The sequence below is a fragment of the Cavia porcellus genome, unplaced genomic scaffold (genome assembly GCF_034190915.1).
Source record: "Cavia porcellus strain 051 isolate PalLab524CR breed Dunkin Hartley unplaced genomic scaffold, mCavPor4.1 scaffold_7, whole genome shotgun sequence".
Taxonomy (NCBI): Eukaryota; Metazoa; Chordata; class Mammalia; order Rodentia; family Caviidae; genus Cavia; species Cavia porcellus.
This window is the reverse complement of record NW_026947490.1, coordinates 93,115,255-93,138,742: the sequence shown is the minus strand read 5'-3', so window position 1 is coordinate 93,138,742 and position 23,488 is coordinate 93,115,255. Positions and strand designations below refer to the sequence as shown.

Below are 23,488 nucleotides of genomic sequence, written 5' to 3'. Positions count from 1 at the left end.
TTATCACCTAGATTTTAGAATTCATTTTAGAAGTAAATTCAAGTAGCAGCATGTGAATATCTTAAGCCTTTTTATTTTAATCAAAAATTTTAAATTAAAATGATAGTTCCTCAAGCTGCTCTTTTTCATCAACCATAAAAGATTTTCAACTTTGCTTGATGAAAGTGTAACCATAAAAGATTTTCAAGTTACATATTTCCAAATAATAAGCTTGTATGACTTACATTTTTTATGTTTACATATTAATCATTTGTAGTTATGGTGACTTAGGATTTACAAATTCCGGTTAGGTAGTATTAGTTGTATATATGGTTAGATAAATACTTTACTGCTAAAGTAAACAATGTTTTGTTTCTTTTTTTCTTTTTTGAAGTCAATAATTTTGCAAGTAGTATTGTTTCCTACAAAGATGCAGTTGTTAATCTATCGATTTTGCCTTTTTATTTTCTTTAAACCTGGAAATTTCTTAGCATTTTGCTTGTATTTGATTTCTGATATACTGGTTTCTACATCTTCTCTTCTGGTTTATTTCCTTGTTTAGAGGAAGGCTGTCATTCTGCTGCCAGGTGTGATTTTCTGGAGAAAATGTGCGTTTTTAGATACTTTTTTGGGGGAAATGTTGCACAGTCATGTGTCTTAGTTACTTTCTTTGTGGCCTAGCATGTGCAAATTGAGGGTGAAAAGATTTATTTGGACTCACAGTTTGTAGAGGTTTCAGTCTATAGTCAGCTGGGTCCGAGGCAGGGCAGTCTGGCTAAAGGGCCTGCCAGAAGGGAAGTGGCTCATGGCCTGGCAGCGGGAAAGTAGAGAGATGCCGGGGTGTGAGAGGCGGGTGCACCCTTCCAGGCCACGTCTCCAGTGGCACGCCTCCTGGGACCAGGTTCAACCTGCCAGTGTTAATTTAACTATAAACTTGCCGGTGGACTAATCCACTGATGATGATCAGATCCCCTGGTTCAGTCAGCCTCTAAAGTCCCCCCTGTGAGCCTGTGAGACTTCGGAGGGACGTCCAGATACAAGCCATAACGTGTTTTCTGTTTATAAACGTATATTTGAATAATAGCATGGCCAACTAGATAATTCTACATTCAGAATCACTTATCATACGGTTTTACTGGTTTTTTACCTTTCAGATTCTAGTTTTTCTGTTGAGAGGTTTAATGTCAGTCTGTTTCTGTTTATTTCTGGAACTTTCTGTGCTTGCTACCATGAAATTTCACTTTGACATTGCTTTGTTGAAGTTCTTTTGGTAGACTCAGGACTTGGTGAAGCCTTTACATTTGGTAATTGATGTCTTTCAGCTTTTAGTGTTTTCTTGATTTCTGGATGGTCTCCACCCTCCTCAGTTTCTTTATGCCCAGTTTCTCAATGCATGTCCTTGAGTTGGTCCACTGATTTTTCTCATCTTTTATTTTTTCCACTACTTGTCTTTTCATTTTATTTTCTTTTTTATGGAGTTCCTAAGTATTGTCTTTCTTAACTTCTGTTGAATTATTTTATTCTGTCGTATTTTTAACTACTCATTGTCTGAACATTTTCTCTTAGGATTAGAGTCAACTTATGTCAATGTAGAATCAAGTTATATCATGTTCTGTATGATGATGTGATCATTAAGTATATTTAAAATATACCAATAAAATCTGATTAAAAGATTCATATTCTTGTTCTGTGGATGTAATACCTTTTTTCTGCTTGCTTGAATCAGTCCCTTTCAAAATTTTTATTTTCTTTCATTCGATTTAAAGTTTTAGTTTTCTGGGTTTCTTTCTGTCTAAGATTTTGTTCTTCAGGTTACAGATCTGTGTTGTAAATAATGTATGTTGACGCATGTGTAAAATTGAGGTGCTCAGATACTGACTGGAAGCACTCTATCTGTGGGCTGAGTTTACTGACTGCTTGGCTTCAGGGTACACTGAGATTTCTGTGTTGGCCTTACTGTTGCATTCGACCTGGTAGTTCTTGGTTGAGAGGATCGCCTGTGTATTGTAGGGTGTATGACCGCCGCTCTGGCCTGTCAATAGGCCCGCTCTCTTCCCCCGCTGTCCAATTCTTAGGTGTCCTCTGGCACTGCCGAATATCCCCTGCAGGGAAAACCTGTCCTGCTTTGAGATGACTGCTGCACACTCGTTGTCTTGAAGTGGACTGTTTCCTGGAGGACTCTTTAGAACTCTTTCTCTCATGCCCAGGTTCAGACCGGATTAATTTCCTCCACTTGAGATTTGAGGCCTGCCTGCTGGGTTTCTGGGAGCCAGATGATAGCTTTCACTTGGTCGGTGCTTTCATCGTGCTCCTCAGTCTTGCTTTCACCTGTACTTTTTGCCTGTCAGTGCAGAAGCTCCCTGCTCACTCTGTCCAAGAATAAACATCCCGTCTTTGAAACAGTGTGGGGGGATAGTGACTACTGGTGTGGGATGGGAGGAAAGAAACAAGAGTGGAGGGCCAGTGTCTTTACGGCTTTTCATCTACTCCTCCTCTTATCTCTAGATAACCATCCTGCCTTCAAAGGTGCCTGTTATTTTCAGTTCCTGTGTGTGTGTGTGTGTGTATGCGCGGCATTGAGAATCTGATTGCTTATTGGGTCCTCAAATGAGGACAAGTTTTCTCCCATTTGCAGTCTTTTAGAGCAGCTTTCTCTGAGTCAATTACGATTTGCTTGCTGTCTTTAGAAAACTTACCGACTGACTTACTGTGTTGCTGTATTTGTTTTTGTTCTTTGTACAGATGTGACTGACATAGTTCTAAGTTTTGGAATAGCAGCAAGACAAACACATTTTCAACTCAGAAGTAAAATTGAACAGTAATTCCAAAAACTATCTCATATTTTTAATTTTCTTTTACAGGAGAAACTCACATGAGGATTCAGAAAATAATTTTAGAAAGGTTTCTAGATGGGACTTGCCCTACTCATCAAATGTATATTTTTAAGATTTTACGTTAGCGGGGCTGGGGGTGTAGCTCAGTGGCGTAAGCGCCTGCCTTGGAAGCAGGCAGTTGTGAGTTTGATCCCTGGTACCAATGAAAAGGAAAAAGACAAAAAAAAAAAAAAAAAAAGATTTTACGTTAGCATACTTCTGTTTTGTATGAGTCAAATGATTGCAGAGGTAGATCTCAAGGGACCAAGCACATATGAATGACTGTCAAAGAAACTGAGCCAATATTGGGAACTATTTTATAGGAAAAAGGCTTCTTAGCTTTTTAGTATTTTGTTTGGGTTTCATCATGCATTCATAGGTGGGCTTTTTCAGAGATGACGGAATCTAGAAATGTTTGATGCTGGGGTTAAGAGTATGTGATTACTGTGTCATTCCACTGATTGTGAGACCTATTTGGCATCCTACCCTGCCTTGGAGCCAGCTGAGTATGGACTGAAACCTCTGCAAACTGTGAGCCAAATAAACCTTTGCTGCTTTAATTTGGGGCGTCAGGTATTTTATCTCCACACTAAAAAAAGTAACTGAGACACTGTGCAGCCACTGTGGAAATCCATGTGGAGAGTCCTCAAAAACTAAGATTGGAGGTTCCATTTGATCCAGCTATTCGTCTTCTAGGTATCTTCCCAGAAGAATTAAAAGCATCTTAACCACAGTGATATATGTGTACCCATTTTTGTGGCAGCACAATTTTTAACAGCTGAATCTTGGAAACAACCCAGATGCCCATCAGCTGTGGAATGGGTCAAAAAGATGCGATCTTTTTATACAGTGGCACACTAGTCAGCTGTAAAGAAGGATAAACGTGAGACTTCTCTAGGTAAACAGATGCAACTCAAGACCATACTCATAAGTGAAATAAACCAGGTGCGCATGCGTAAACTTCGTATTATCTCACTAATGTGAGAAGCTGAGAAAGTAAATAAGACCCAAAATGTACAATAGATACTGTGAAATGGGAAGAAACTGTGCAAAAGGAAAGAGAAACTGGGATGACGGAATGGAGAAAAGAAGGAAGGCAAAAATAAAACAAAAAATACATGTATTTATATATACACTGTATATATGAAAGATAGCTAACAAGATATCAGCATTTAACTTAGTTCATTGAAAAGAAAGGTTTGTGCTAATATTGTTTGGACAGTTAAATGCTGATATCTTATACTCTGAGTAACTAAAGATAATAACATGTATTAACCATTGTTACCCTCTTCTTACCTCGTTTTGAAGTTTCTTTAATCTTTAAACGAAGAAAAAAACAAGAAAAGAACTATGGTAGTAATTTTATACTTATCCTTTATGTGTTTTTAACTTTTGAGAAAGTTATAGCGTGATGCCTACTTTTTTGCTTTTAGAGGTAGAACGTTTGTTTATAAATTCAGATTTCTAAAGCAGGTCCAGTTCATTGTTGGAATTAAAATTAAAATTAATTATAATTAAACATTCAGCTTCTCAGTTGTACTGGCTGTGTTTCAAGTGCTCAGTGGCCACATGTGACAGCTGACCACCTGCGATACGGCGCTGCTCAGCAACTTTCCTAGGCTAAAAAATACGTATCCCATTTGCCTGGGCTTGTGTCTAAATGTCCCCGTAAAGCCTCGTGCTGTCACAGGTGGGCCTTTTCAGAGATGGCTGCACCTGGAGTGTGTGGCGCTGGCATTGGTTCGGTGCAGTGGTGCAGTGGTAGGCGCAGGGCTCTAGGGCCGGTCGAGGGTGTGAGAGCTCCTGAGCTTGAGTGGCCTGCATAAGGTGAAAGGGGCGGAAGGAGCTTGCTTGCTTTTTCTGTCCTCTGCTTGTTGCTTTGTGCCTTCTGCCCGCCATGAGGCGTTCTCCTCTGAGATGCCATCTTGCATTGGAGCCAGCTGATTATGGACTGAAACTTCTGCACACTGTGAGCTAACGGCCAGCTTCCTCCTATACTTGTGGGTATTAAGTGTTTTGTTTCAACACTGAGAAAAGTAAGGAAGACCACGCTGAGGGTTCCACATACGTGACTCAGGTTCAGGGAACTTACCTCTGTTGAGTCTGCTCAGCCATCATGATTCACGTGTTTCACATTCATTTTTTCTTTAAAGCTTCAGCTTCTGGGGAGGATTTTCTTTTTGTGGATTAAAGTTCTGAGAGTTGTGTGTTTTGTTTGACTTCTCTGATGTTACCTTGTTTTTTCTCCTCAGACTGTGCAGTGCTTGCTAGACAGCGGTGCCGATATCAACAGGCCAAATGTATCAGGAGCCACCCCACTGTACTTTGCTTGCAGGTAGGGTATTTTATATTTTAGACAGAGCCACTAAAGGGTGTTATCATTCCCCTCTACATGTACATTCCCCAACATACATTTCTGTGTATTTTTTGAAGCTGTTGTTTTCCCATGAATACTGTGCTTTCTTTAAAGATGGAGAATAACAGACTGGTTCTGTTACTTAATTACGTGAGGAAAAATCACATTGTATTTAATTGCTGGAGTTTTGATGTTATAGGATAAGCTTTTGATTTATATTATAATTTTCCTATAGTTCATTTTATTCAATAGCTGAGTTCCTTTGGGAGAAGCTGTTGAAGTATATCATGGATCAGAGCTGTGTCTTTGCTTTATCTGTATTTAGGATTCCTAAAAATATTATTAAATCAGTGTTGTTAGATATTAAGTTATATGTTAAGATACTTTTATATTGCAGTTGGGTCTTTTTCTTAAATTGTGTATTTTGTTTGCTTTTTCATTCATGTAATCAAATATCTAGGTAGTGCTTAGTGTGTTCCGCCACTGTTACAAGCTTCAGTTGTGTGATAATAAGTAGGGGCGGGGTACAGCTCAGTGATAGGCTGCTTGCCTGGGAAGTGCAAAGCTATGGATTCAGTCTCTAGCACTTTCAAAATTACAACACACACACACACACACACACACACACACACGTACGTGCGCACACATACATACATGTGCACACACACACAGAAGCATGCACACATGAGCTCACAAAAACTAACCCTGTCCTTAAGGAGCAGCTAGTAATTATGTGCACACTTCAGGTTCGCATGTACACTCTTATGCCCATCCACTCCACATATATGTGGTGTATGTAATTTGTGGTTAGGAGCAGTGCACAAAACACTACAGTGATTTTGCTTTCTGACTTATGATGCACTTTTTTTTTTCTGAGCTAGGGATTAAACCTAAGACCTCATTCATGCTGGGGAAGCTCTCTACTGAGTTATATCCTCAGACTTTGTTTTTTATTTAAATTGTATTATAGTACTCTCTCAGGTATACCTGGGTATTGTTTCAAATTCTGTGCTTTTTTTTTCTTTGTCCATTGGAGATAAGGTCTTGCCATGCCATTCAGGCTGGCTTTGAGCTCACTTTGTAGCCCAGGCTGGTCTTGAACTCACAATGTTCCTCCTGTCTCAGCCTCCCGAGTGCTAGAAATACAGGTGTGCACCACCATGCCTGGCTCAAATTCTATTCTTTTAACTGTAGATTTCAAACAATCTCATTCACTTTTGAGCTGTGGTATTCTCAGCTAGAAAAACTGGAAAAACTTCAAATTAAAAAAGAAAAAGTTAAAAACTTCAGATAAATTAAGTTTAGCAATTCATTTGCACGAAGAACAATATGTGAACTGGATAGTACTGAAACCCAAAGAGGTTCAGAGAGCTCCAGCCTAGTGGTGAGCTTTGTAGGCTGAATGTAGAAGTAAATAGAACACCTAATTGGCTGTAGCTGTGCATTTGGTCATGAATGGGCAGCTTTTGATTGGTTGGAAATTGATCTGTGGATACAGAGGAAAATCAAATTTAAACTTAGTGTCTTTTTCTATATACTTACCACACAGATCACTTCTGTGATCCCAAACGTGGGGATTTCTCCCCATTAACAAGCAAGCAATTTATTCTGCAGTGGCCATCAGGGAGTTTCCTAGGGTTGGATCCCAGATTGAGGGCTGTATCAGTCAGGGTTTACTGGAGAAAAAGACATAACAGATATACAAATGTATAAGAAATTACAAGGTGGGCTTGTGATGGTCACCCGTAGAGTTGGACGAGGAAGAGTGCAGTGGGTGTCTCACACTGGTTACTGAAGGTTTCAGTGCAATGTGTGGTGCTTACTGCAGTGTCTGCGCAGGTCTGTGAGGGAAGGCTGAAGGATCCGTGGCAGAAACCAGAGAGTCTGGGCTAGAGGGCTTAGGAGTCTGGGACAGAAGTGAAGAGCCTGTCCGAGAAGCAGGAGAGGAAAGCCAGGTTGAAGGGAAGACTGTAGCTCCTCTGAAGAGCAGAGGCAGATCTGCCTTTCCTCATTCCCCTTTGTACCTTCCAGGCTGTCCCGAGGGTGCAGGTGCTGAGCTGATTTAATCTTCTAAACTCAAGTTGACACAGTCAGTCAAGCATTATAAGGGCCCAGTTTGCCATGACAGTCACAGCTCTGGGCTTCTCGAATTTCTGACTTGAATTTCTACTAATTCAAGTTCCTGTGGAAACTCCTCCCCGCTTTGGATTTGATTAATTTTCTAGCCAAGCTCATAGACCTTAGGGAAACACTATGTTAATATTTAGAAGTCTGTTATAAAGAATATTTTAAAAGATACAAATGAGCAACCAGATAAATGTACTGGTGGGGTGGGGTCAGGAAGGGGACGGAGCACAGGAGCCTCTGGTGGACCTGGGATGTGCCATAGTCCCAGCACACGCCTGAGCTCTTACTCACATCCTTCCAGGCTGCCTCTGTTCAGCTGTCCGAAAGCTCCCTGTCTCTGTCCTTCTGGTTTTGTTGAAGACTTTGTTGTGCAGGCTAAACACGGACAGTGGTGTAGAAACATGATCGGATCAGGAGGTCTAACCCTAACACTAGTAGATGGAGCGGGGACACCGGTAGGCCTGTCTGTCCCGGTGATTCTCGGCCCTTCTATGCGTGTGTCGTTCCTCTGGAAGAGGCAGGACCCCACTGACATGGAGGTTCTTGAGCTGTTAGACAAGGTAGTTCAGAGAATTGTGTTACGATACGTGCCATCACATCCAGCTTCTACTTGTCATTTTTCTATGGTGCAAGTCTTTAATGCTGTTTCAAAAGAGTAGCATGTGAAGCTGAGGCTTGTAATACAGTTTATTGAGTATATTAAGTACATTACAAGCTAGCTGCCCATTACAAGCCTGTCATGCTGTGAAACACATCTGCTGTCAAGAAGTTCACATTTTAATGGGAAGATTAGACAAGTGGATATTAGATAGTTGTAAAACAGAGATTCCATTAAAGTAGAACTGAGTAGCTTTATAAAAGTACAGATCTTTGACTTGTAAAAGTATCACTGTCTTTCTAAATAAAGCATAGGTTATTCCCTTTTAACTTAGTCTTCATGTTTAAGTGCAAAAAGGATTACAAAGTAATCGCTATTAGCTGTACTGTACTGTAGATTATCTCGACCAGTACTGCCAGGTTAATGACACATGTTGCTAAATGAGTATTTATGGTACAGAAGTAAAATTAATCACTTTTCAGATTGTTTCACTGATTCTTGGTTCTTTGCTTTTTTTTAACTGGTGTAAATTAGATACTGTTCTTAGATCAATTCCAAAATATTGTTATTTGTATTAAAAAGGTAATCATTACAAAGTATAAAAAGAATGATACAGTAGGTGTGATAAAAAAGTATGATGAATGTTAAATTCTTTAAAAGGTTATAAAAACCAAGTGTGGTGGCACACGCCTGTAATACCAGCACTCAGGAGGCTGAGGCAGGTGGATTGCTGCAAGTTTGAGGTCAGCAAGGGCTACAAAGTGAGTTCAAGACCAGCCTGCATTGTGAAACTGCCTCAAAAAGACAACGAAACAAAAGTTATTACAGAAAAAGACATATTGCTGTAATCCCCTCAGAGTGATCCCTCCTGCTTTTAACACAGTTATCCCATGATTCTTGCCACAGTATTTTTTAGTTTGAAGAGAATAAAACCAAGTGAAATACAACAGAATAGAGTCAGTGAAAGCAAAATAACGAACATGATGCAGGACTTCAGAACAAGGTAAAAGGAAATCAATAATGGCTACCATAATGCCTCTTGTTGTCTTCAAAATAACTGTCCACACCAGCAGACATAATAAAATTGAATAAAACAGAACAGAATAAAACCAATCAAAACAAAACAGTGAAAGCAATACCGGACTTCAAAGTGAGATAATAGGAACAGAGCAATGGCTACCATAATGCCTTTTGTTTGTATCTCCAGATTAGCTGCCTATACCATCAGACATAAAATCAAACAAAACCAAATAGAATGAAATCAATCAAAACAAAACGACAAAAGCAACACAGGGCTTTCAAACAAGAGAATAGGAAATCACTAATGGCTACCATAATATATTTTGTTATCTTTGAAATAGCTGCCCATGCCACCAAATATAATCAAATCAAATCAGATATAACAGAATGAAACCAAACTAATCAGAGCAATGAAAACAAGAGGGTTTCCAAACACGATAATAGATTAATAATGCCCACGGCATTCCCTTGAGACCTTTCCTCCCCTTTCACTTTCACAGTGTCTATTGTGCATTTTGGATCCCACTAATTCCTTTAGTTTTTTGTACTAGGGAGAGAGCACGGTGTTCACTCATGTGACTCTGAACCGTTTCACCCATGAGCATGATCTCACGTTGTATCCGTTTACCTGCAAGAGCCTCAAGGTTACCTGTCTTTATAGCTGAGAGTTTTCCATTGTATAAAAGTGCCACGACTTTCTTATCCAGTCTGCAGCTGACGGAGAAGCTACCCCCACTTCTTTCTGGGTCCTGGTCACATGGAGCATTGTTCTCTCCTTCAGCTTTCAGACTATAACCCCCCTCTCAGGTTAAATGTGTTTCTTGTATAAAGCATATTGATGGATCCTGTTTCCAGATCCACTCTGCATGTGTTTCTTTTGGTTGGTGAATTGAGGTCATCGACATTAATGGTTATGGTCGACATGCACTGGCCATCTCTGCCATGCTATTTTCCTGCTGTTGGCTGCCTACTTTTCTCCTCCATTCAGTTGACTGCATCACTTGTTGAACCCTCTCTGCTGCTATTCCTGGATCCATTTTTTTTTGTACCAGGGATCAAACTTACAACTTTTGCGCTTGCCAGGCAGGCGCTTAGGTTGCTGAGCTAAGTCCCTGGCAACCGTGGTTACTTTTATCTCTCTAAATGTCCTTCAGTATTCTTTATAGGGTTGGTTTGGTGGTCATGAATTCCTTCAGTTGTTCTTTGTCATGGAAGTATCTTGTTTTGCAGGGTACATCATTCTGGGTTGGAAGTTGTTTTCTTTCAGGACTTGAAATACTTCAGGGCAACCTCTTCTCAGCTCCATGGTTTGTGTTGAGAAGTCTGTCATGATTCTGGTGGGTTTTCCCTTATAGATGATCTGTTTCTTTTCTTTAACAGCTTTTATTATTTTGTTCTTGTGTTGAATTTCTGGGATCTTGAGTATTACGTGTCTGAGTGTAGATCTGTTTTGGTTGTGGCTAGCCGGGGTTCTATTTGCCTCACCTACCTGTATGTCAGGTCCTTTTCCCATGCTTGGGAAGTTTTCTGGTATTACTTCTGTGAATAGACTCTTCATGTCATTTGTGTTGAGTCCTGCTTTCTCGCTGACAGCTATTATTCTTAAATTATTTTGCTACGCATTGTCTTGCAGCCATTGAATTGCTGTTTCCTTGTTCCTTGTTGGTTTTAAGAGATCTGTCTTTTTGCAGTCGCTAGCTGAAAACCTGTCTTCAAGGTCTGAAAGTCTTATCTTTATTTTCTTTCAAGTAGTTTTGCCAGCTTTTTCAGTGGAGTTTAATTTCCTGGACAGCTCTTGGACCTGTTTCACACATTCTAAATCCTTCTTACACTGTTCTTTCAAGGTTTCCTTCATTTTCCTGTGCTCCTCTGTTTTCTTATCTATGCCTTCTTTAGAGGTGCTTAGCAGTTCTTTTATTATGTTTTTTGTTTCTTCTTTTACCTGAGATAGTATTCATGTTCTAATTTTTTCCATAGCCTCATGGATAGCTCAGTTGCCATCACTTGAGAAACGTCAGCTGTGTGACTCCCCGTCTCTTCTGTGTCTCCATCTCCTGGACTTGCTCTGCATTGGTTGGAGTCCAGACACTGCCTTTTGCTTCTTTGTCTTGACATTTCTTCTAGACAAGCGGGTAGTGGACTCCCAGGCACTTCCCGCGCTGGCCTCGATTCCTGCGAAGCGTGACTGTTAGTTCTCCTGGCCATGCTGGCTACATGTATCTGGTGGTGGCCGCTGGGTGCACTGGTGTGGGGCTGGCTGCTGCTTTTCCCAGCTTCCCTGGCTCCCAGTGGCAGGAAGCGTCCCAGATGGCGGCTGGTGTGCTCGTGGGGCAGGGCTGGCATCTGCCTCCCAGACCTGAGCTGGTGACTGGTGGGAAGCATCCCCAGTGGCAGCTAATGTGTGCGTGGTGGCAGCGCTCTGTATTGTTTTTGGAATCAGTTTGAATTTTTCCCAGGAATTTGCCCATTTGATTGATCTAATTCTTTAGCATATAGTTGTTTATGGTATTCCCTTAAAGTTCTTTTTATTTATATAAAATCCGTAGTAACGTTTTCTTTTTTCTTACTGATTGTCTAATTGTAGCCTTTCTTTTTTCCTTGGACATGCCACATGATATTTTACGTACAGGGCTTCTGTATGTTGAGCTTACTTAAATCCAGGGAATTAACATTCCTCAAGATCTTTTCCTTCTCTCCAAGGTGTCACCTCCCTCTTGTCTTTCTATTGCTTTTATAAAGATTCTTTCTTCCTTTTTTATTCCCTTAGTTCTGCACATCCTCTTCTTTGTACATGAGATAAACTTTCTGTCCCACATTCCTAAATCTAATGAAGGGTCCACTGAAGCACTCTTCAGATTCTATTTGTGTTTCGTTGGTGTTTATTCTAGGTTAGGTTGAATAACTGCCCCAGAAGCCTAACCGAATGAGTTAATTAGATGGTTGAAAACTAGATTATATTTTTCCCTAGTAATGTCTCTCCTTTCAGTTCCTAATTTGATCCATCATCCTTCCATTCTCTTTATTTTTTTAAAATATCATATTAAAGTGTCATGCTTTATATTGAGTGTTGAGGCTCATTTAGAATAAGAATTCTTGAGATTTGGATATGTGTATTAGAAGAAAGATCAGGCTAGAACTGAGAAAGGAATTCAGAAGTGAATGGAAGGAAGAAAATTAACCAGAAGTTTGAGAAGTAGTTGCTTATCTCAAAATATGACTTATTACAAGTAATGCAACTCAAGTTCAGTTCTGAGATTTAATAGATCACTTTCGTAGCAATAGAGTAAAAATATGACTTGACAGCTTGAAACTTTTTTTTTTTTTGGTTCCTGAAGATGTAGTTCATGTCTTCCTGTCTTAATTTATTAAATTATTAATCCTCCATTGGTATTAGCCACATTCACAGGAGAAATTTTGAATTAAAATACTATATTTTTTCACTTTGTTGTCTTTCTGTACAGTCATGGTCAGAGAGATACAGCACAGATTCTTCTCTTACGAGGAGCCAAATATTTGCCAGATAAAAATGGAGTAACTCCTTTGGATTTATGTGTGCAGGTATGTTTCAGTGTATCTTCTGAGGTCCTTTATAATAGAAGCAGAATGGTAAAATTATTTATTTTTTATGAGTAAGATGTGAGTAGAAAGACTTTTGTCCTGTGAAAAATATGAGGTTTAAAAGGAAATTTGTTTTAAACCTGAATAATTTTAAGCCTTGTTTTTAGGGTGGATATGGAGAGACTTGTGAAGTATTAATTCAGTATCACCCTAGGCTTTTCCAGACTATTATTCAAATGACACAGAATGAAGACCTCCGAGAAAACATGGTAATGTAATTGCGCTAATTATCAGTTAAATGAATAAGCTTTACTTATGCTTAGCATATAATAACACTTTATAAATACGCTTAGTAATTTTATTTTTACAAATATTTTAATAACCTACGTTTGCTTACCTCAGTTGCTGGATAAGTATGCATTATACTTAATACTTTTTTCCATGAGTTCTGTGTCTGTGGATTTAACCAGTCGTATCTCAAAAATATTTATTAAAAAATGGCATCTATACTCACTTTCTTGTCATTATTCCCTAAACAATATAGTAGGATAACTTTACATAGCATGTACACTGCATTAGGATAAGTAATCGATAGATGACCTAAAGTATATGGGAGAATGTGTGTAGATTATAGTATTCCAGTTGTTATCCATTTTATGTAAGGGATTAGAGTGTCTGCTCATATTGGTATCCATAAAGATTCTGGAATCCGTTCACAGGGACAATGAGGGACAACTGTATGTAAAGATTGATAAAGTTTGTGCTTATATTTTCCTCTCTGAATTTTCTTTGTGTCTCTGATTCTTTGTTCTCTTATTAATGTAGTTATTCCCCATGGATAGAGGAAAAGAATCTGAGAGTGTCATGTTAAGATTAGTAATCATTAGTTTTGGGGCTCTGTGTTTTTTCTCCTTTCTTTTACTTTTGCGGTTTCTGAGGCTCAAACCCAGTGCTCTTGAGTAGGCAAGGCAGTACTTTGTCACAGAGCGGTAGCTTAGCCCTGGGCCCTATATTGATAACTTATCTACTCTTAGAAATTATAGTCTAAAACTCTTGAAAACTTTAGAAATGTGCAATTATATTTTCTAAGGGGGAGCGCCAGGGATCAAACTCACAACCTCACGCTTGCCAGGCAGGCACTTTTGCCCCTGAGCTAAACCCTCAGCCCTGTGAAATTGTATTTTCATGCATATAAATATACTTGGTGATTTCAACTTTATATTTTAAAATTGTTTTTCACTAGGAAATTTTGAACATAGTTTTATATCGTCTGTTAACTCTTAAATTTATGCAAGGCGAAATGATTGTAAAGTTCTTGATTTCAGCTAATTGTCTTTAAGATAGTATAGTAATAGGTACTTAATTTTGTAATAAAATTGAATGGATTACTATGTAATCAGTTTTTAATTTATAAAAACTACAGTTACGGCAAGTTCTGGAGCATTTGTCTCAGCAGAGTGAAAGCCAGTATCTAAAGATTCTGACCAGTCTTGCTGAAGTCGCCACAACTAATGGCCATAAACTGCTGAGGTAAGTGTTCTGGAAATCAGTAGGCAGTGGAGTCTGTCTGCTTCATTTCCTGACTATTCTCCTGCATGTTTTTTGTCAGTGATAAGATACTATGAAAATTTGCCGACTACCATTGTTTGTTTCATTTAAAAGGACCAATTATACTCAATATATTTTGATAAATTTCCTACTGTTCTTTTTGTAACTACTTTTCACCTTATCTGTAGGACTCATCGAATCCCAGGTTTCCACAGTGCACTGCGTTCTAGTCATTACCAGTCATCCTTGTGTTTGATGAAGACTTTTTAAGATTTAGATGTTGTCTTAGTTACTTTTCTCATTGTTGAGACAAAATACCCAACAGCAAAGTTAAAGGGGAAAGCTTTATCTAGTTCATAGTTTGTGGAGGTTTCTGTCCTTAGTGAGCTGGCTCTGGGGCAGTGTGGCTGGTCAGGGGGCATCGCAGAGTAGGACCAGTTCATAGCAAGTGGAAGACAGAAGCAGCAAGCAAGCAGGAACCTGACCAGTGCCCTTTGTTCTTCTTTTTTATTTTACCCAGGCTCCTTAGGGCGGGAGGGGCCACACTCCTAATCCTAGTGCCCTGGAGCCAGCACTGTGCCGTGAATCAGTTCCAGTGTCACACACTCTAGATCCAGCCACCTCTGAAAAAGCCCCGCCTATGACTCCATGAGGCCTTGGGGTACATCGAGTCACAAACCATAACAGACATAGGAACCACAAGCATGGGCTTTGGAATCGGGCAGATGCATATTTAAATGCAGATACACTATTTACATATGACCTGAGCAACTACCCTTTTACAGTTTTTCTTTATTGTTCACCACTATAGTCAACATACATTTTTGAGTGCTTGCTGTTCACCAGGTCATCTGTTAAATGATTGAGAATAAAGCAGACAAGAGCTCTCCCTATGTGGGAGTTGCAGCGTGGCCAGGTTGTTACTGGATTTTATTCCATTTTGTTGGGAACTGGTAATGAATACCTTAAATGAGTTTTGAGAGTGAAATAAGATGAAGTGCCAAGCATTGTGTTTGAACAGAGTAGAGCTGATAAGGATGATTATTTAAATGGAATATGGTGGAGATTATATTGATGATTATTTTAAATAGCTCATAATGTAATTTGAATGTTTTCCTCCTGCATTTCAGAACTTGTATTGCTTCAGTCTTTGTCCCATTTGCTGCTTTTTTATAGCAATCAGTATATATGGTTTTATTTTAAGTTTATTTTATCTTTTATTAGGTACTAAGCTAAGGAAATTTGAAAAATGTTATTTCATTTAAACACCATAGTAACTATGATTTAGATATTATCTCCATTTTACATATCAAAATTTGGGTTAAATGATTTGGTAAGCTAATAAATAGGAAAACCACAATGAATGAATTCCCTTTAACAAAGAGCAGATTATGTGTTCCAATCTAGCTTATAAAAATGTCTTGGGGAGTAGTAGATTGGGAAGAAATAGGCTGGGAAAAAAGATCCATAGCCAGAACAAGTCCTGGAGCTCCTCAGCTAAACTGTACTTTGTCAACTCTTACATCCACAACTCCCACTTTGTAAAATTTTTTGAGACAGTCTTATTAAATTGTGTGATCCGGCCCGCAAATCAATCCGTGGGGTGTACCTGGAGGGGGAACGGGGATGAATAGAACAGTGGGGAGACAAAGGGAGATTGAAGCAAGTCAAGAGAATCTGATCAAGCCTCGTTTATTCAGGAAGTGATCACATCCTTTATGGGCCAAGGGCGGGCTGGTGGGACAGGAAGAGGCTACGGGGTGGTTTCTGATGGGTCATCGTCACGTCCGGGTATGTGACGTAAGCAGGAAAGGATTATGGGTAACGTAGACGGGTACATCATATGCCCATAGGAGAGGGAGGCAGGGAGGCAGCAATGGGGCGTTCGTGCCACTCCCTACATCTCCTCCCTTTCTATATTATTTAATCAGGAGTATGGCAGGCCCTGTGAGGACAGCTCTTGTTTTAGGTCAAGGAACCTCATTACATGAACCCAACCAGGCCTTACCGGTCATGGGCTTGCAGGACAACAGTTGGTCCTGTGCCTGTCTTAGGCGCCCGTGGAGTAACATGCATGTCCTAGTTGCCCGTCTCTGGCTGCCTGTCCATTGCCCCAGGGCAGTTAGGCCACATCATCATATGGGCCACTCGTGGGAATTCCTTCCTGGTCGGTTTATTGATCTGCCATCTCCAGCTGGTGATAGTGTACCTGAATGGGCTTTGCCATAAACGCGTCTATCCGGTTATTAATGAGCGTCATAATCCTTGAAAAATAGAAGGACCCACAGAGAGGAGAAGCAACAGGGCAGCTAGGGGACCCAAAAGGGGCACTAGGTAGGGGAAAAGTCCCCCCTCCCCGCCCCACATCAAGGAGAAGGGGTTAGCGGCCATTTGTTGTCGTCGCTGTTGAAGTCGTTCTTCTATTTCTTGGAGCTTGCCTCGCACAACACCAGACTGATTGACATAGAAGCAACATTTTTCCTGTAAGGCAAGACAGATTCCCCCCTGCTCTGCCGTGAGCAGGTCTAGCCCTCATCTGTTTTGTAAGACAACCTCTGCCAGTGAGTCTAAATTGGTTTTGGAGAGTTTTTATCGTAAAGGATAAGGCTTGAACATCTTTAGACAACTGGTTGGTCAGGTCATCATATTTATCTAAGGCAACGGCGAGGCCAGCAGTACCCGTGGCTACAGCACCAGTGATGTCCATTCCCACCAAAAGCGGGATCAGTGTTATTGCTCGTTTTTGGTGGCCAGCAGTGTAATCAAGTGTTGGCACCGGGATAGGTTGGTCACCTGAGACAATATCTGTGTTGGGCAGGAGGGAAGCAGTTATGTATGTACCTGTCCAATTGGCTGGAATATAGGTATAGGCCCTATTATTACCGCAGACAAAAATGTGTCCTGTTGAGGGACACGGGGGGCCTGTATGATTGACAAATTGAACACAGGCGGTGGATAGGAGATGGCCTATATCTATAGGGGTAGAATCATTTTGGACAGAGCCCTGTAGGCAGGTCATGGATATGTTGGGTGTTATTAATGGCTGGACTAGAAATGATTGGGAAGGTCTACAGGTAAAATTATATGGATCATGAGAGGGGTCAATTGTTGAGTTGGAGGGGATGGCTAAGGGCATAGGAGTGCCTAAGGCCATGCACAACCAACAGTCTTGCACTAAAGCAGGTTTAGTGAGGTCAAGTACATGGTGAGTGGCTCAAAGGATATCATAAGTTTGTGGGTCTAAATCTACGCCCCGTGATTTGGGGAGAGCTAACGGATGGTAATTGATCTTTGGGAATAGACTGTCTTCTATTTCTTTTAGTTTTTTCTCAACATAAAGTTCTCTCATTTTTTTTTTTTTCTCAGCAGCTATCCCCATCCTTATATATGTTGAAATTAAACTTAAGAGACTAGACCAGTATCACTCCGATCAGTTAAATGAGTCAAAGTAATTGACATTGGAATCTCTGGAGTCTTTTTGTAAAATGACCAGTCTCTCTGCAGGTAAAACAGTTTTGTTTATGTTTTTGAGATAAGAACTGTTTAACTGTAAACCCTTGCAAGGCAGCAGCCATAACAAGGCCTTGCTGACAAGCAGTTTCAATGTCAGTGGTACCAGGGATTGAACTCACAGCCTTTTATTTGTTGGGCAGGCAACTGTGCCACTGAGTTAAATCTCCAGCCCTGGGGACTGAACTCACAACTTTGTGCTTCACTTATGTCACTCAGCTAAATCTCCAGCCCCTGCTTAATGCTCTTGAGGAACTCATATTGCCCTTAAATTGCTTTTGGGCCTCTCTGTTGGCATAGGTATCTTTCACTATTAACATATTAAGGTCCCACCCATTGCCGGCTTGTGTATTGCACCTAGCGGTCTCTTTGCAATTTTTTGTATATTCTGATTTTTACAAAAGATTATCCCCACCCGATAAAGTCACTCGGGCCAATCTTTGTCAGTCTGTAGGTATGAGCCAGCCGTCAGCCAGAGAATTTAAAACAGCAAGAGTGAAAGCAGCTGTAGGGCCATATTGGGCAACTGCTGTCTTTAATTCTTTTAAAGCTGCCACTGTGAGTGGCGTATAGGTCCTAATGACTTGTGGAGCTAGTGGAGTGGCGTGGCGCTCACGCTGTCTTGCGGCTGTATGGCGCCATCTTGGGGAGGTACATTTGTTTCCATCCCCGGAAACGCCATTTTGGGGAGGGGCCCACCCTGTTGTGGGGGAAGTGAGGCAAGCGCCATTTTAGATAGAGAGTTGTGGTGGGCCTCGGGTGGTAGGGGCTCGGATGGCGGTGGGCTGCCATCTTGGGGCTTTTTTAACAATCATTTGACTCACCGGAGAGGCAGGAAGGTTTAGATTTGTCTCCTGAAGGGAGTGATGTTGGCGAAGTGGAAGTGTGTAAGGCTACTTCACCTTGGGTGATTGTTTTATCAATTTGAGGCTCTCGGCAGCGCTGTGTAAGTAGCTCCGAGATTAAATTCCAGTATGCAAAGGCTGTAACTGGGACCTTTTTAGGGCCAAAGACCCTGTAATAATCTTTTAGAGCATCTCTTACTCTTTTCTACCTCTAGGTATCTATAGAGCCCTCTAGGGGGAACCAAGGGCAAACCTTACTGATAAACTGAAAATACTGCAACAATTCTTTTGTTCTAACCCTTACCCCTCTTGTCTTTAATGTCTTGCTGAGGCCTCCCATGAACAATTCATGTTCGCTCAATGCTTGACCCATGTCCGGGAAAGGGGATGGGGTTGCCATTCACACACCATGACTTGGGCAGCACGTTGGGCAGTCGTCCGCGCATTTCTAGCCTTGGTCCTTGATTCAGTTTGCTTTTATTCTAGCTGGCGTTCTGGAACGGCTCCCTTGTTAACTCCCCCATGCCAGGAGCCCCCATGCTGGGCGCCACTTGACCCGGCTCGCGGATCAATCCGTGGGGTGTACCTGGAGGGGGAACGGGGATGAATAGAACAGGGGGAGACCAAGGGAGATTGAAGCAAGTCGAGAGAATCCGATCAAGCCTCATTTATTCAGGAAGTGATCGCATCCTTTATAGGCCAAGGGTGGGCTGGTGGGACAGGAAGGGGCTACGGGGTGGTTTCTGATAGGTCATCATCATCCGGGTATGTGACGTAAGCAGGAGAGGATTATGGTTAATGTAGGCAGGTGTATCATATGCCCATAGGAGAGAGGCGGGGAGGCAGCAATGGGGCGGTCGTGTAGGCAATTGTGTAGGCAGGGACTGAACTTGTGATTCTCCTGTCTCAGCCTCTTCAGCTGTTGAGTTACTGGTACCTGGCATTTTGTTCAGGGACAGTGCCACCTCTTACAAGTGCTTTATAGAAACTCTTACTTTGGGCTTTGTTGGGATTGGTGGTATTTGTTATTAGTATTGTTAGAATTTACTCTACTACTCTCACAGGTAGATTCTCAGAATTCTTTCAAATATAAATTATTATGATATGTTTAATGGCATTTTTAAAAAAATTTTTTTTTTTTGTCTTTTTCCTTTTTATCGGTACCAGGGATCAAACTCACGACTGCCTGCTTGCAAGGCAGGCGCTTATGCCGCTGAGCTAAATCCCCAGCCCCTTTAATGGCATTTTTGTAGATAAGGTTTTTCTTGTTTATGTGTGGATCATTTTATGTTTTTCAACCCATGTTTGGCCAGTTATTTTAATATTTTCATTAAGAAAATGAGAAATTGTAGGGGCTGGGGATTTAGCTCAGCGGCATAAGCACCTGCCTTGCAAGCAGGCGGTCGTGAGTTCGATCCTTGGTACCGATAAAAAACGAAAGAGACAAAAAAAAAAAAAAAAAAAAAAAAAAAGAAACGAAATTGAAATATATATTCACTAGTGGTAATTGAGATACTGTCTGGCACAGTTTTAAAAAAACTGGGTAGTCATGTCTTAAGCAGTTCAAGAATATTTGATAAAGATAATATTGCAGTAAACTTTTTGTGGCTGTGGCAAAATAGCTGATGCAGAGAGTCTGGAAACGTTTATTTTGGCACAGCTCAGAGGTGTTAGTCTGCGGTGAACTGACCTTATTACTTTTGGACCTGCAAGGAGAAGAGAGGGGAGGGAGACAGAGAGACAGAGATAGACAGACAGAAGAAGAGGAACAGAAACAGAGTTAGAGAGAGAGAGAAATACAGATAGAAAGGGGGAGTACTGAGCCCACAAGAGGGTGGGAGAGACCCCGCAGCCGTTTGGGTCACCCCCAGCTAGGCTGCGCCTCCTCCCGTTAGCACCACAGGCCAGAGACCAGGCCTCTGGCAGATAAGCCTCTGGAGGATATTCAACATCCAAACCGCGACAAATAGCAAATAGTTACTTATGCTCCAGTATATACATTTGTTTGGATTGAAATGAGAGTGTTATTTTCCTTTGCATATATTTGTGATAGAGAGTAAAGATTTATTAATGTACATGAACAAAAATTATGGCTTACATATTAAAGGAAGAAAGACACTACATGATAGTATATTCTTGCATTTTTTTTTTTTTTTTGTACTGGGAATCGCACTCACAACCAAGCCAAAGGTAAGTATAAGTTTGAGTTATAAAGCTAATTTTATTTTGTACAAGAGAGAGATTTTTTTAGGCAGAATTTAAAGTGTATGCTCAAAGAAAATAAGACTGTGGGTCCTCAGAACAGAGGTGTATTAGAGTTTGGAGTTTGGGATATTTATGTGTTTTGGGAGAGTGGAAATCTGTGGAATTTGTGAATCTTCACGCTCAAAAGGATGGCCTACCCACTGAAAGATAATGGGCTGGTTTTATAGGTGAGACACCGGAGCCTAGACTAAATTTTTTTATTTATTTGTTTTTTGAGACTAGGTCTTGCTATGTAGCCCAAGACGGTTTTGAACTCAGTGTGGAGCGAGGCTGGCCTTGAGTTTGGGGTGATGCTCCTGCTCAGCCTCCTTAGTGCTGGGATTGTAGGTGTGTGTCACAATGCCCTGCCTTAATTTTTTTTTAAAATGGGTGATCTAAGTTAAGAGGTTTTGCCTAAAAATAATCTTTGGGGTCAATCTGTTGCTTTATCTTAAAATCAATTCCTGCCCTTTACTTTATCAGCTAAATTAATCTTTGGGATTAAAGTATCTTTAAGGAATTTTGGGTCTGATGCACCTAGAAGAAAAGGAAGAGAAACTAGTTCAAGGAGTAGAGATATAAAATTTAATTGCAATTTGCCTAAAAGTATGTGACAGTTTTCCTCGTCTTCCTTCTAGGAGTCTTTGTACTTTACTTTATCTCCTATTCTTCTTTTTTTTTTTAATCGGTACCGGGGATTGAACTCACGACCGCAGGTGCTTATGCCGTTGAGCTAAATCCCCAGCCCCATTATCTCCTGTTCTTAAGGCATGCGGAAGAGTGGAAGGTCTGTGGCTTGTGACTGTTTTGGCTGGTGAATGCTGAACCAGCCTAGCCTGGGATCAAGTCTCACTCTACTAGAGGAGACAAAGAAAAATGGGTTTGTTAGGTGAACTGTCATCCTTATTCTGGAAAAGAGGATAAAAATATTAGCAATTCATTGACTTTGAAACTTTATTTCATAACCATGTTAAAAAAACAGGGCTCAAAAACTAGAAGTTGAATATTGATGATTAGTGACTCCAAAAAAGTGATAGAAATCAGATGAAATTAGGCTGCATGTGGGATTAGCTTTTTAATACTGACCTCTGTTTTTGAGATGTGTACCTAGGTTCAACAAATGGAGTTTAAGAGCAGTAGACTCCTATTTTGTCAGTAAGGAATTCAATGCAGTCTATTTTAATTATAACAGTGGTCAAAGGATACCCTGAAGACACTGTTTCTGTGACAATGGCCCATTCTCAAACCTTGAATTTTCTGTACCTGAAGACCTTTTGTAGTAACTGGCTCCAGACAAAATTGACATATAAAGTCTGAAGTAGACAAACAATATAGTTAGTTCACACTACAAAGGTGACAAAGCATAGTAGCTAAAATGTTTATATTGGAATTTTTATTCTGTATTGGTATAACTATACAAGAAGCCATGTCTCTGCTTGAGAGATATTTGAAAGTGTTTTAAAATAGCCTAATAAGAATATACTATCAGAGGCTGAAGGCCGCGTGTTTGGGGAGCTGATGGAACCGGGAGTCATGGCCTTTTATGGCTGTGGACTAGGACGTTACAGGTTTAGCTGGAGGCTGTCAATAGGGATTGGTGCTGTGTTTGGAGCTCCTTTTTATATATATCCTGGACTTCTTATTTTGTTTTGTTTTTATATTATTATTAGCTTCTACTGGGTGTTTAAGACCAAGTCAAAGTAAGTCCTGTGTTAACTGAAATTTGTCAAGATCAGTTAAGGCTCCTCATACGTTACTTTTGGGGCTGTGTGGAGAGCCTTTCCGCTTAGAATGTTAGCTGCTATAGTTGTGTCATTCTCCAGGAGAGGTCATAGTCCGGATGAACCGCATGGCTTCTGTGAAATTATAGGGACATTCCCTTCTTTAGTGAACCTCTCTTTTGAAATCTGTACATTGATTTACTGCTGTCCTCTTGTGTCTAATGAACTTTCTGGTTGGGAGACTCACTAGAATTGTCTTTTAGTTAGAACACTAATTTTAAAGTTTTTTTTACATTGAGGTATGGTAGCTTTGGAAGAAGTGGTTATGATCAATCAGAGAAGTGTTTAATGAAACTTAGATTTATTTATTTTTTAATTTTTATTTTAAAGAGAATAAAACCTGACAAAACAATAAAGTCAATCAAAACAAAACAGTGAAAGTGATCTAGGACTTCAAAACAGTCCAGTAGGAAATCTACAATGCCTACCATAACATCTCTTGTTAGCTTCACAGTAGTTTTCCGTACCATCAGACATAGTAAAATCAAATAAAACAAAACAACATTAAATAAAAAAATCGCAACAAAACTAAACAATAATTTTGGATATCAAAAACAAGACAGAAGGAATCCCCCATGTTTGTCGTGCTGCGTGCTGTCATCCTCCTAATGGATGCTTAGACCACCTGCCGTAGGCCTGCAAAGGCAGTCGAACACTACAGGCCGTTAGTTGTTTGTGTCCCTCAGTTGCTGTCAACTCAGGCCGGCCTGCGAGCCAGCTAGATTACTGGGGAGGAGGGAAGGCTTCCTGATTTTCAGCCTGGGCAGTGGTCGGCTCCTGGAGGCTTAGAGCGCTTTTCTCTTCTTGAACCCTGCAAGGGCTGCGCCGCTTACCAGTGCTCCTCCCTCCCCAGCGAGGCTCCTGCCCACTCACCGCGGGGTGGCTGGCTTCTCTCTTTCTGGGCCCTGCACGAAACCTAGATTTTATAATCTTTCTTTTTTTAATATGAAGAAGTATTGCGCTGGTTGAAATGGCAATAAAGGATATTTTTAAGACATTGATTCAGCTTGCAAGTTTTGTCTGTATAAATATAAAATTATTAGGTTAAG

General features: G+C 40.5%; 1 protein-coding gene across 7 annotated transcripts in view; it reads left to right on the top strand.

Moving 5' to 3' along the window:
* The window catches only part of Hace1 (HECT domain and ankyrin repeat containing E3 ubiquitin protein ligase 1), a 90,081-nt gene that overhangs the window by 26,526 nt on the left and 40,067 nt on the right, over positions 1-23,488 (top strand). For 6 of the 7 annotated variants that reach the window (XM_063253939.1, XM_063253936.1, XM_063253937.1 and 3 more), the window contains 4 exons: positions 5,105-5,187; positions 12,415-12,511; positions 12,679-12,780; positions 13,935-14,041. In XM_063253939.1, the coding sequence (XP_063110009.1) occupies positions 5,105-5,187; positions 12,415-12,511; positions 12,679-12,780; positions 13,935-14,041 (389 nt within the window). The remainder of the gene's footprint in view (positions 1-5,104; positions 5,188-12,414; positions 12,512-12,678; positions 12,781-13,934; positions 14,042-23,488) is intronic. The other variant, XM_023563451.2, reaches the window with a different exon arrangement.